Source organism: Engystomops pustulosus, chromosome 2, assembly GCF_040894005.1.
Source record: "Engystomops pustulosus chromosome 2, aEngPut4.maternal, whole genome shotgun sequence".
Taxonomy (NCBI): Eukaryota; Metazoa; Chordata; class Amphibia; order Anura; family Leptodactylidae; genus Engystomops; species Engystomops pustulosus.
Window position 1 is genome coordinate 123926946 of NC_092412.1, and position 13496 is coordinate 123940441.

Here is a 13496-nt window from a genome sequence, read left to right on the forward strand (position 1 = left end):
ACTACTTTCTGAATATGGCTGAAGACTCAAGTTATCGTAAAAAGCATTGCAGAAATGCACCATATAACTTAAAGCGTAACTCAGAAGATTTTGCAAAATTGTCTTATGAGAGTTCCAATTTTAAAACAAACCGAACCATGCAAATATTGTGCTGCTCGCTCTTTTCTTTCCAGAGTTATGGCATTTTCTGTTCTGTAGCTGGTTGTCAAAAATCTTTCCCAGTGGTAGTGAAATGGATGGAGACTAACCTTTTCCGGTCTTTGTCTTGAAGTCAAATTATAGTAATAGTAATCTAGTAGATCTACTGAACACTTTATAGTGTACATACAGAATGCGTAGAGTGACTAACCTGGCATCTTTCATCACATGGAGGAACAGGATGAATGTAATAAGTAGTAGAAACCAGCAGTGAAACAATAACAATGTATCTAGTTTGAGCTGAGCAAGCACTAAAGCCCCATTCACATAGACATCTGTGGGACCCGGTCACGGTGTCTCATCACACTGTGACCAAGCCGGGCATGTACACTTATGTTAGAGAGGGGAGGGGTGAGGAGCACTCCCTTTTTTCACTTGGCCATGTGCAATGCCCAGGATTTGACAGTATTGAGCACACAGCCGTTTGAATAAGGACTTAGGGTTAACAGTTCCCTGCTGTGTAGAATGTGTCCAGAGAGCAGTAGGTGGAGGAGTCTATGACAGAGCTTGAGGTGCAGAGAGAGAGAGACAAAAAGAGTTCTGCAAAATCACAGACTGTGAATGAAGAACTGATAGGGAACAGGGAAGATCTTTAACTAACTATTCTGTTTAAGAGACTTCTACATCCGCAGAGCAGCACACACTCATCTCTCCCTTTGTAAAACTGAATCTGTATCCTTTATGTAAGCACTGTACAGTCTAAGGTTACATGGATGTAGCACAGCGGGCACACGGGAGAGGAGCGGGCACTGCATGTATCTTTTCCATGGGTACGGAGCAGTACAGTGCAGCACCATACTGCTCCATACCGTTCCATGCACCCATAGCCGGCCTATGGGGGACAAATATACTGCGGACATTTATATGTCCCCCAACAGTCTTGCAAAGATTGTGTGAATGTAGCCTAACAGGGATAGTCAGCATATGCATAAGAAACAGCTACTGTAGGAATAGTCTAAACTTTCTATTATCATATATTTGATATTCTTCTCAAAGTTGTTCTACACGTGGAAAGCTTCTGATTTGTGGAATAAAATATCACAGTTTCACTTTAAATAACGGACCTAAAACACAGCAAAAATTCACATTTAAAGCTTTTATTTTGAAAAATAAAATACAAAAAAAGTCAGTAAAATTGTAAATGTATATTTTTCTTCTCAAACCCCATTCCCCACCCAACTTCTTTGAGTTTTCCTTAAATAATTAAAAAGAAGCCTGCATTCTTTATGTATACACAGTAGACTCTGGTGGCGGATATTAGTAAGTTTCTTACTTTGGACCTAAAACACCAGATATCTCTCCAAAATGTACAACATCATATTCACTTTAGGTGTCAAAGCAATTACATGACATAAAGGATGCCGCTGTCACTGCTAGAGAACACTGCACAGCAGTAGCAGGAATGATTGGATTGTTTCCCTATAAATTAATTTGAAATAGGAATTTGTCCATTTAAAAAAAATGTTAATGTGAGACAACACATTCAGCTAATAGAGTGGCAACTACTTTTAGCAGAGTTGTCCAGTGTTGTAAATTGTTGTCAGACCTCTAAAATATGGCATCAATATTAGATCAGTGGTGGTCTGACTTTGTGCACGACCATAGAAAGATCTATACACCACCAGGTATGTACAACTACTATGTCTGTGAATTGAGTTACAGATTCAGGCAAATTTCCCTTGACTGATTAGTGGGGGCAAAAGTCAGACCCCCATCAATCTATTATTAGTGGGTTATACTAAGAAGAACTAAAAATAAGAACAAAGGTCATGTTGTATAGTTTACTATAACCTGTGTATACAACACCAATTGAGCACAGATCCAGGCAATTACAATAGTCTTATTTTTTATAGACCCTGAAGATATTTCTACAAATATGATTTCTCACATCTTTCATAAATTGAGACATATGAGTTGGCATTGGCCCACGTGTATTTTTCCTGCTTCAATATGTATCATTAGCCTCTTATGACTTTTTACAGCACAAACAATTGGAGATCAACTTATAGTCCTTGTTTTACAATGAATCATTTTAATACTTAGATCATTCCTGTTGTGGATTAGAAAAATAGATATCACAGTAGATATCACACAAAACCATGCCAGATTTCATCTGGGGTAAATATTAGCAAAAGTAAAGTGTCCAAATGCCCACAAACTGCAGTGTGAATGCAACCTAATATACATTGCTTTAATCCACCCTAGTTTCAGCATGCCTTGCAGTTAGTGATCAAAAATTTTATTTCATACATTTCAACACTGAGGAACAACCCTGACAGCCAATGGCGGCACATCACGCCCCATCATATATCACATCCAGGAGTTGTGAGAGCCGCACATGACCAGGACTAGTTTCCAGCCTCAGAATGTAGAGAGGTATTCTGAAAAGTGGTGAGAGAAAGAAACAGTATGTATAAGAGCTACAAAAAGATTATGTTAAATGCAAAAACCCTAAAGTTACATTGAATAATCTTCCTTGTTTATAAAATGAAACATTATTTATAAAGACAATATGAATGCCTTACATGCAAAGAACATTAACTTTTTGTTTGTCTCAATAAATAACAGCTTGCTAGTTGCTTTGTGTGAATGGGGATTTATTCCTATATACTGTGATGAAGAAATAACACTGTACATACATGGTTTCTTTGGGTCATTGTGTTAGCACTGAACAGTCATTATACTCAATAGATTTCCAGGCTTTTAGAATAATACTGTTTAATTTATCATGCTCTGAAATACATCTGACTGATTTCATTATAACCACCAAGCTTAAAGGGGTTGGCCACTAATACTTAATCAGTATAAACCAGGGTAATACAGTTACTCATATCATATTACCACTGGTAGCAGGATTCAGGACTTCCTGAAACATCCAGTGTCCTGAGGTCTTCCATGGGATGGAGGGGCTGTCATTATGGTATGCAGTTCAGGGCATGCTCACTGCTATAGGATGGCATGCATACAGTAATGACTGCACTGCCCCTCCACCTGCTGGCAGGAGACATGGGAATCTACAGATATTCGTAAATCCTGCTACCCAATGGACCGATATAAATCGCCCATAGATGGCAATGGGCGCACGGTGCCCTACAGGAGCGGTACGGTGCCGCACACGCGTGGCACCGTACCACGGGAAAAGATAGGACATCTCCTATCTTTTCCCATATTACGGCGCCATGTGCCATACATCCCCATACATCCCGCTCGCTGCCATGTGCCCGCCATGCTACGGTATGGCAGGCAACAGCAGTCTGCATGTAGCCTTATACTTACCCTGGTAAAGTTTAGTATTAGTGCCAACCCCTTTAAAGCAAACAGATCATATTATTTCTGATGCACTCACGGCAGCCCATAACAACAAGTGAGAAGCTGCATTGCGATATACCATGACCTGGAGAGTCCTTCTACCCTTCCCTAAATGGATAATGTCCAGAAAATAGAAATCATCCTGTGTGGGCAGAGTAGCCTTATCTCTTTTAAAGAGTCCAGTCAAGATTTACTATTTACTCTTTTTTACACCAAAATCCTGTTCCAAGTCATATAATTATCCATATACCGTATATACTTGTGTATAATCAGTTTTTCAGCACAAAAAAAAAGTGTCGAAAAACCCCAACTTGTCTTATACACAAGTGTATAAAAAAAAAAAAAAAAAAAAACTTACATGCTCCCCTTGACTCCTCTTCACTCATAATAGAGTGGGCATGGACGCGTGGGCAGAGTGCATGGATGTGTCTCTGCCTGCTCTGTTAAACATGAAGAGAAGAAAGTAGAGGAAACGCCCCAAGAATCGGAAGGTGAATATGCAAGGTTTTTTTTTTGTTTTATACAAGGAGGAGCTGCAGGGTATTTCATTATAGGGAGAGGCTGCATGGGGCATTTCATTACTGGGGAGGCTGCATGGGGCATTTCATTACTGGGGAGGCTGCATGCATTTCATTACTGGGGAGGCTGCGGTTTCCCATACTGGAGTCAATGAGTTTTTCTAGTTAGTTGTGGTAAAATTAGGGGCCTCGGCTTATACTTGAGTATTTACGGTATATCACAGATGTCGGATTCTCTTCCTGCTCTCTGATCACCTGACAGGTTCACTGTAACACATATAATATTTGTGCTGAGCTTTGCTTATGTAGTAATATAACATGTATACAATACACAGAAATACACTGCTGGTGAGAAACAACTGCATGTGTCCAAGCATTCTAGTATATACATCTTTTATATACTTTGCTAATATTTATCGCACCCTATTTTACATTAAAAAATAGTCACAGCATTGCAATGTTGAGAGGCCACACAGTGATAGGATTTTTTTTAATATCTCTTAATTAAAAACAAAAATACAGCTGGTAAATACAGTAATACACCACTGCCAGAGGTAACGCTCCGGCCATAGGAAAGTGCCATTAATCATAGAGGATGAGTCTGTGCCCTTGTGGAGACAGGTATAAGCCACATAAACATGGAGACTGTCAGGGTAGAGCCAACACGGACACCATGCTCTGCTTGAAGTGAGGAGATGATCATGGATCTGTTCTTTCATCAGCTGACAAAACCTGCGCAGAAGATACACAAAATATTAAAAAAGGAACATCTATACATACATCTACAGTACAGTGATTTCGTCTTTCATTAATATTCCCTGCTGACCCAGGTTTTTATTAAAAGAGAGCAGGGGGCGAGGATGCTAAAGATATACCGTACACACATTACACACATTTCTATATTTCAGCAAAGACTATTCATAATCTCTATTTCACAGGCCTTGTTGGAAATGGCACCCTGTGACTGCACCATAAGGGTTTATCCGCCATTTTATTTCTCAGCATGGCATCAATGAGTTTCACTTATGCCTTAGGCTCCATGCACACAACCTTGTGCTTCACCGAGTCGTAACCCAGGGAAAGCACATGGCCAGGTGGGGAAGGGGGTGAGCTCTCCTGCTTTCACCACAGAAAGCGGCCGATCTGCTTCCTGTGAAGAAGGGAGGGGGGAGGAACGCCCAAGTCCTAGCTCCTTTCTTCATCTGGCCATATGTTTAACCAGGTTTAGACAGGAACTAAATTGTACAGCCGAATCACAACCTCCAATATGTTCATGTACATGTAGCCTAAGAGTATCATTCTTTTTTAAGTACTATTTCACATTTTTTCCCACGGATCCAAAAATTTTAGAGCCTTTCCTATTTATCAATGACAACAATATATGTCTATGGTTCCGCATGACTTGTGTTCAATCTTTTTTCACTGACGATGGGGAATCAGGCGTTTTGTCTTATGATTGAAGTAAACCATAATAATTATTTTTTTGCATCCAAGAAAAAAAAAACGGATGAAAAAAATAAAAAACAAACAGATGCAATACTGACACAAAACTGAATGACAAACCAGTATGCCGTCATTGGGAAAACATGTCACAAGAAAAAAGTTTTGTACTGTGTTAGCCAGTTGAATATACCATGCCTGATGAAGGGACCTGAGCTGTCCCGAAAGCTTGGTTGTAACATCTTATATTTCAGTTATATTTCAATTAAAGGGTATCTGAATCTCAAGAAGGTTAATTTATTTTACCTATGAAAAGCAACAGGAAAACCATGTATCACATACGAAGAAAAACAAACTGATGTGTAAATAAGCCTTTTACCCCCAAACCAACAATGCCTGTTGGTAAAGGGTTACAAGTACTCCCCATATCACCTAAAATTAGCTGCCAGTGAGGCACTGTACTATAAATAGAACCATTTTCTGATATGCAAATTAGCATATCGGAGTCTTTTATTCAAGAGATGACTCTTAGTTTCTCCCAGGCTGCCAGTGAACCACGTCCCCTTATTTTGACCGGCATCTTTGTGTATCTTCAAATCTCCTTGTTCCTGACTGACAGGTCTCACTGCTAGGACTTGCTCCTGTATGTAACTAGTACTTGGGGACCATCTACCAATATCCAAATACAGACATATAGAGCTCTGTTTACTTATAGGAAATATTGTGTCAATTTTTTTTTTTTACACAATGCCTTGTATTACATTCATGTCATGTGACCAAAGTGATGTCATGATGTCATGTGATGTCTCTCCCCTTGCTCCGGGACAGCTCCTAAAAACTGGGACAGTTGGGAATTCTGGGTACATTTTGCAAGGATGACATGACCCTGGTCACATGACAAAATGCTGAATAGTGAGGAGGTAGAAGTAGATGGGAGGGGGCGGCCGAGCAGGACATGTCCCCTTTGATGTGTGGTAAGATTTTAAGTGGATGTGTGAAAGGGTGTCAATCAGTTAATAGGGCTCTTTTGGAATCTGTCACTGGCTGTATATGTGCAAATGTGGTGCCAGGTTCTTCCCTTTAACGCCTGTGATGGGTTGCAGCAGACATGGTGGAATTTAACTACTGACATCATTCAGCATGGAAAAATGTATTCCCCGAATCGGCGGCAAAACTTATTTTTAAGAATAAGCTGTACAACCCCTTAAATGTTTATTTTACATTTTTAATTGGGTCGGGCACAAAGCTGTGTTTTCCTTGGCCCAATGTGTGACTCAGACCCAGACGACCTTTTTGCTGATGAAACACTGGGCCGCAAACTACAGACCATGAATCCATTGTTTTGAAGCAAGAGAAAGCTAACGTGTGCAGGGAACATAAGATAAAAGGGATAAAAGTAAGGGACTTTCTGCTGCAGAAATCGGTTTTCTGCTGCATCCTAGGCAGTATTTGCAATGGGTCATCTAAGAGTGACAGTAAAAGTTACATCCATGATAACACAATTGATTTCTGTAGAGACTGACTTTGTGCACTGTCAGGTTTTCAGTAGTTAACCAGTGCGCTCCTGCTGCTTATGAACCAGCTTATAGCGAAACTAGACTGATAGTGGCAAAATATGGGTCTCTTATACCAGTTTACAGATGATACAAGCAGTTTACATACACTATATAAAAAGATACATGTGCATGTTTCATGCCTGGCATGAAATCAATATAAAACTTTCCTGCTTAATTCAATTAGGATTACCAAAATTATTTATATTTCCCAAATGCCAGAATAATGTGAGAGAAAATTTAAGGCATTTTTATTACTTTCTGCAAAGTCAAAAGTTTACATGCACTAAGATTACTTTGTTTTTAAACAATTTGAAACAGCCCATATGATGATGTGATATATTCTGAAGCTTCTGATTATTGGCAACATCTGAGTTAATTAGAAACACACACACACCGGTGGATATATTTTAAGGCACCCCTGAAACACACTGCTTTTTGTGCTTAATTATAAGTAAAGTCTAAAGAAATCAGGAAGAGAATTGTGGATTTGCACAAGTCTGGTTCCTTGGGTGTAATTTCCCAAAACCTGAAGGTGCCTTGTTCATCTGTATAAACAATAATACACAAGTACAACAAAATGAGAATGTCCAGCCATCATACCGCTCAGGAAGGAGACAGGTTCTGTATCCCAGTATGTGGTTTGATCCAAAATGTGCATATCAATCCAAGAACAATAGCAAAAGACCATGTAAAGGACCCGAATATCCTGACCGCCATGTAGGTCTCTGGGTACTTGCACTTTGTTTGTACTGTTAATACTATTGTCACTTTCACTTGAAATTCTGTTTTTCAATAAACTTTTTTATTGAACCATAAAAGACCATGTAAAGATGCTGAGCTGGTAAGAGTGCGTTATCCACAGTGAAACTAGTACTGTATCGACATGGGCTAAAATGCCACTGTGCCAAGACTTAACTTAATGACTAAACTTTATGACCATTGTTACTTTTGGAGGAAAAGAGGAGAAGCTTGCAAACCTAAAACCTTTCCCATCTGTGAAACTGAACTGTGGGAGTGACAGAATCATGTTGTAGGGTTGCTTTACTGCAGGAGGGACTGGTGCGCTTCACAAAATAGATGACATCATAAAGGAAAGAACATTATGTGGCAATACTGAAGCAACATCTCAAGACATCAGCCAGGAAGTTAAAGCTTGGGTGAAAATGGGTCTTCCAAAAAGACTATGACCTGATATTGCCAAAAAAAGTAAAAAGCAGCTTAAGGATAACAAAGTCAATGTTTTGGAGTGGTCATCCAAAGCCCGGATCTCAATTCTATTTAAAATTTAGGCGCATAGCTGAAAAGACAGGTGCGAGCAAGTCCGCTACAAACATGGCTCAGATACGTCACTTCTGTCAGGAAAATGGGCCCAAATTGCTTGTGGAAGGATACACACAATGATGTTTGACTAAAGTCATACAGTTTAAGGGCAATGGTGCCAAATGCTAATGAAAATTAGTATGTAACAAATATATGTAAACTTTTGACTGCAGAAAGTAATAAAAAATGTCTTTAAAAATCTCATTATTCTGACATTTGGTAAATATAAATAATTTTGGTAATCATAATTGACCTAAAACGAGAAGGTTTATTCTGCTTTCATGACAGAAAAACATGCATATGTATCTTTTTTATACTGTATGTAAACCTCTGGTTCCAACTGTAAATAATAACACATTCTGCCAAAGTTTTGACCCTTAAACTGTATACAAATTATTAATATAAATGTCTCTTAACAGTCAATTAACAACATGTATTGCCGTAATTGATCTCACTCTTAATGGAGTAGGTCTTTAATTGGACAAGCAGACCTCTTACCTGGACATGGCTCGAGTATGGATCATCTACTTTACAGCTTCAGTCTGTAAAACATAAGGAAGTCGTGTTTACAGAGAGAAGACAATAACATTGATTTATGTCACTTGTAAGCATTTGCGATTGGTTAATGGCAGAAAAGCATGCACAGTGACGCCTTAGCAGCACTTTATGAACCGCAAGCCAATAGCAAGCACATTACTGCCAGTACACCGGACTATCAATAGGGATTGGTTGTTTCTGTGTTTTCTGTATAAACTAGTAACAATAAGGACATGAACCCAATAAAGGCTCCTTTGAGATCCAGCACCAAACTGTTCAGGGAATCCAGAAACTGATGGGCAGAACTTTGCACACCAAAGATTGTTTGAAGCTCACATGGACTGTAAAGAAAGTTTCGTAGTACCTGCATAAAACGTGTGTACATAATATGGACATATTGATCTATCAGTTGCCTTAATAAGTTGGTAATCTCAGGCAGGCAACAGAAACAAACAAGAATCTTATCCTATAGAAGTGGTGGAAAACCTATGGCAATGGTGCTAGGGGTGGAAGTCAGCGCCGCCCCTGTGGGCACCCAGGGTGTCTCCCCAGCACAGTTTCTCAGACAGGTTGAGTGACTTAAGGCCTTTGCCTGCAGTCCTTGGGTAGCACAGGATGCTCTATGTTCAGCACTTCTTTGAAAAAACAATACCCGAGCTTCCTGGGACTGCAGAATGAGCTAAGAGGTGTGGACAGGGCTGTATTATCATTGGAGTTACTGCCCTGTTCAAGGGGACCCTGGCGACCATCAATGGTATTGATGCCATCTTGATGCCAATATGATTGAAGGTTGTAGAAGAAGGGAGCAATAAGTTGCTTATTAAATTATAGAATCAGAATTTTGTCATAAATAAGTGGCTGTAGCTTGGACATTTCTAAAAAGGTTCACCGTCACGGCTATAGATCATAAAAGCACATTACAGCAGTCCCTGTGCCAAATAAGGTGGAACCAGATACTGCCATTAATGGCTGCAGTATACACTCTACTTGACCAAATAATATGCACTTCCATTAATCCTCTAATATTGTACAAAGTGTCCATCCAATGCCAGCATGCCAAGAATCATCTATGAAATCCTGCTTAGAATTTAGGACTCCTTCCTGGAAGGGTTTTATGGAATCATTTGCATAGGACAGCCATGATTAATCACACAATGGCTTAATCAATAATAGATTCAGATGTTCTTTAGTGCTCTGTCTGTTTTAGGACTCTGAATAGTCATAAGAATCATTGTAACACAGAGGTGCAAACCAGCTTTGCCTTGGAGCACAACGACTTTACCCACTCTTCTTCTGACCCTTTTTGCATGCTTGGATCTTTAAAGGGATGGCCAGACATATTGAGAACATTGAGAATTAGAAGACTTACAGTAAACATTCATGGCTATTTTTTTTCATTTTACCCTAGCCTTTAACCAATGTGAAATGATGCAGCTATACGATGCCAAAGAAAAGTGAACATAGAATATATTCATGCTACACTTGAAGGATAGAAAGGATTTGTATTTGCAATGATTGCTGAATACATCTCTATGTTTATATGATTTTATTTTTTACAGTAGTTTAATTAAAAATGAATTTATGGCTTCACAGGCTGTTATACTTTTCAGGACCAGGGTTCAACTGTCCTTACCTGCTGTAATCTCACACAGTGGGAAGTGCTCCTGCACAGTGCAACAGCCTGTGATAACATGATAGCATGATAACCCAGGGACACTTACTCATAGATCCAGGCACTGTGATAATCTTCTTATAATGTTATCCATGGCCTTCTTCCTTCTAAAATTAAATCTATGTTTCAGTGTCACAGGCCTCTACACCCTCAGAACTTTCCCCTCCCATAACAAATATAAGAAGATTACCACCGTCAGAGTGCCTATATCTATGAGTAAGGGTCCCTGGTTTATTATGCTTGATTTTGATAGTAGGTTTCCTTTAAATAAACATTAAAGTTATTTTTTAATAAAGCTACTGTACAAAATCACATTATAAATATATGACTATATTCACCCTACTGGGAGCTTCGAAGCAGTGTTAATGGTGAATACAGCCCTATCCCAGATTTCCTTTAAGAAAGGTTGGACAGAGCTGCCCATCTCGTGCAATCTATAGCAAACTTCCAAGTTGTAGGAAGGAATGCTCACAACATGTCATCACTGCCTCCTTCCTCTCCCCATCCATGACTAGGTACATGATTGAAAGGAAATGGGTTTGGGATATCACAAAAAGCCAAATACCAGTCCCTATCAGACACCAATTGAATCACAGCTCACATAAGGTTTTGACGGCACAGGTACATGACTGCAAGGGGTTGGCAATAACAATGTAACTAGGCCCTTGCAGTCATGCTACTGATAAAAATGTGCAGATGTAAAAAAAAAAACATTAGCCAATTGTGTGTAATGGGGAACTAATTTTAATAGCATGCATTATTGTTTCTCTGGATAACCCCCTTTAAAATAGAAAGGTAAGAGTAATGAAAACATGCAGAAATGCCAGTATTATATGCCCCTATTTGAAGTGCTGCATAGAAATAAGAGTATTACAGCCCTAAAGCAAGTTAGCAGTCCAAGAAAATACAATCTTGCCTCAAGAATTTCCATCCCTGGTCTTCTTTAGCTAGAACACAAAAAGACTGTATTGGTTCCTTCTATTTTGTTTTTCCAATTTGTCTTACAACAGGAACAGAAAGTACTGGTTCAGACATCACAATATAACTAATCTGTAAAACTGCTTCTCCACATTCTGCTCCTTGGTTCCTGGAAGCAGCATCCCTTGGAGATGCCTACATGCGCCCTGCATTCATATTAAGAAGTGAAGAACTGTATATGAGAGATAGCCTGCACAATAGACTTTATTTGAATACAGGCAGTCCCGAGGTTACATACAAGATTACGTAGATTTGTTCTTAAGAAGAATTTGTATGTAAGTTGAAACTGTATATTTTATAATGGTAGAGCCAGACCAAAAAGATTTTTGCCCCAGTGACAATTGGAGTTTTAAAATTTTTTACTATAATAAAGCTTCATTACAGACATCTTACAGCTGATAATTGCAGTCTGGGACTATAGTAAAGCATCCAGAGAGCTTCACCAGAGGTCACAGTACGCAGAGGGGTCTGTCTTTAACTATGGGTCATCTGTAAGTCAGGTGTCCTTAAGTAAGGGACCCCCTGTACAGGAATCTGTGGAAAGATAAAAAATGAAGGGGCCATTTCCCATTTTTGTCTGTATTATAGCTACAGAACTTTAAAATCTATATCTTAATTCATTTTCCCATTTAAAATCTGCTGACAATGAACAAAATTACGATTTAATTTCTCTCTTATAAATGCAAGAAAAATTGATAAAGACATAAAAGTGACAAACCATACAGGCAGATAAACCAGAAACAAGCTGAGACCTAGTACAAGCTGAGACCTAGTACAAGCTGAGACCTAGTATAAACAGAGGATTTTTGTGTAGAAGAAAATATGCCCACAATCATTACAGTAGGTAGTACAGATTATGTGCTTCAGGAAAAGAAACCCTTGACCTATCATCAAGTGGATTCTGAGAATCACAATCTGTACCAAAATCCAAACCAAATCTGGTTTCCAAAATTCTACCCATAGAACTACTGTCATCAGAAGTTTATATACAAACAGGAGGCAGACAGATTCCTTGTCCATATAGTGGCCAGAACGGGTTTCTGCAGATCAGCTCCCCCTCACTTAAATGGGAGCAGATCAGCCACTGATATTGAATAGCTATCTTATGGATGGGTCATCACTATCGTTTGCCTGAAAAAGGCCCTCCATAACTGAAATTACCGGTTCAGCTAATTGTTTACATAGATTTGTTCACTGTAGTTATTGATTGCAATGATGTTAAAATCCTAGAACCCTTCAAACACCATATTATGATAAAACTAATTTGGGTAGACGAAAGTGTCAAAGTTGTACCTGGGGCATCTCCTTTAGAAAATCAGGAAGTTGAAATTCACCCTTGTAGACCTGAAAGATAAAACTTATAATTATTAACGGACGGTTCTCAAACACATTATATAAACCATACATATTGAACACATTGCATTTCAGCTACCATTAAGCATCATAAAATAATATAAAAACATGATTCGACTTTTGTGAAATGCACGTTCCAGTACCCATTTATTCTATGTAACTGTGCAGAATTCCATCTGATGAGGAAGGTTAAACAGAAGCTCAATGCAGATTGGAGGGGAGTCACAATAGGTGAAGTCTATCTACCAGCCCAGGAAGGATTGAAAATAACACTGCCAGAAATGCATTGTAGAAGTCATATAATGTTCAGAACAATGGTTATTCCTCCAGGACACATAAGAATATAGTAGTAGTATATAGTAATAGTAAGAATGTTCTAAAACTGTGGTCATCTTGGAAAGTGGATATATTTCACATTCTGATTTAATCACTTATCCTGCTTTTCACTGGGGAGACCTAGAGTATCACGAACAGCAGTGGCATGAAATTGCTTATAATATGGAGGTTATTTTTAAAAATTTAGGAGGAGTATGTGTTCAGTATCAAAATTGCACAAATTTCCTCATTTTTCTTGGGCATGGGGGGGGGGGGGGAGGGGAGTGGTCACAAACCTGA

At 39.0% G+C, this 13496-nt stretch overlaps 1 protein-coding gene across 4 annotated transcripts in view; it reads right to left on the reverse strand.

Annotated features, from left to right (window-relative positions):
* Positions 1-1279: 1279 nt before the first annotated feature.
* TPST1 (tyrosylprotein sulfotransferase 1) overlaps positions 1280-13496 on the reverse strand; it is a 51901-nt gene continuing 39684 nt past the window's right edge. For 3 of the 4 annotated variants that reach the window (XM_072136234.1, XM_072136236.1, XM_072136235.1), the window contains exons 4-7: positions 12822-12872; positions 11467-11497; positions 8840-8883; positions 1280-4757 (exon numbers count right to left, since the gene is read on the reverse strand). In XM_072136234.1, the coding sequence (XP_071992335.1) occupies positions 11468-11497; positions 12822-12872 (81 nt within the window). In that variant the 3' untranslated portion in view covers positions 1280-4757; positions 8840-8883; position 11467. The remainder of the gene's footprint in view (positions 4758-8839; positions 8884-11466; positions 11498-12821; positions 12873-13496) is intronic. The other variant, XM_072136237.1, reaches the window with a different exon arrangement.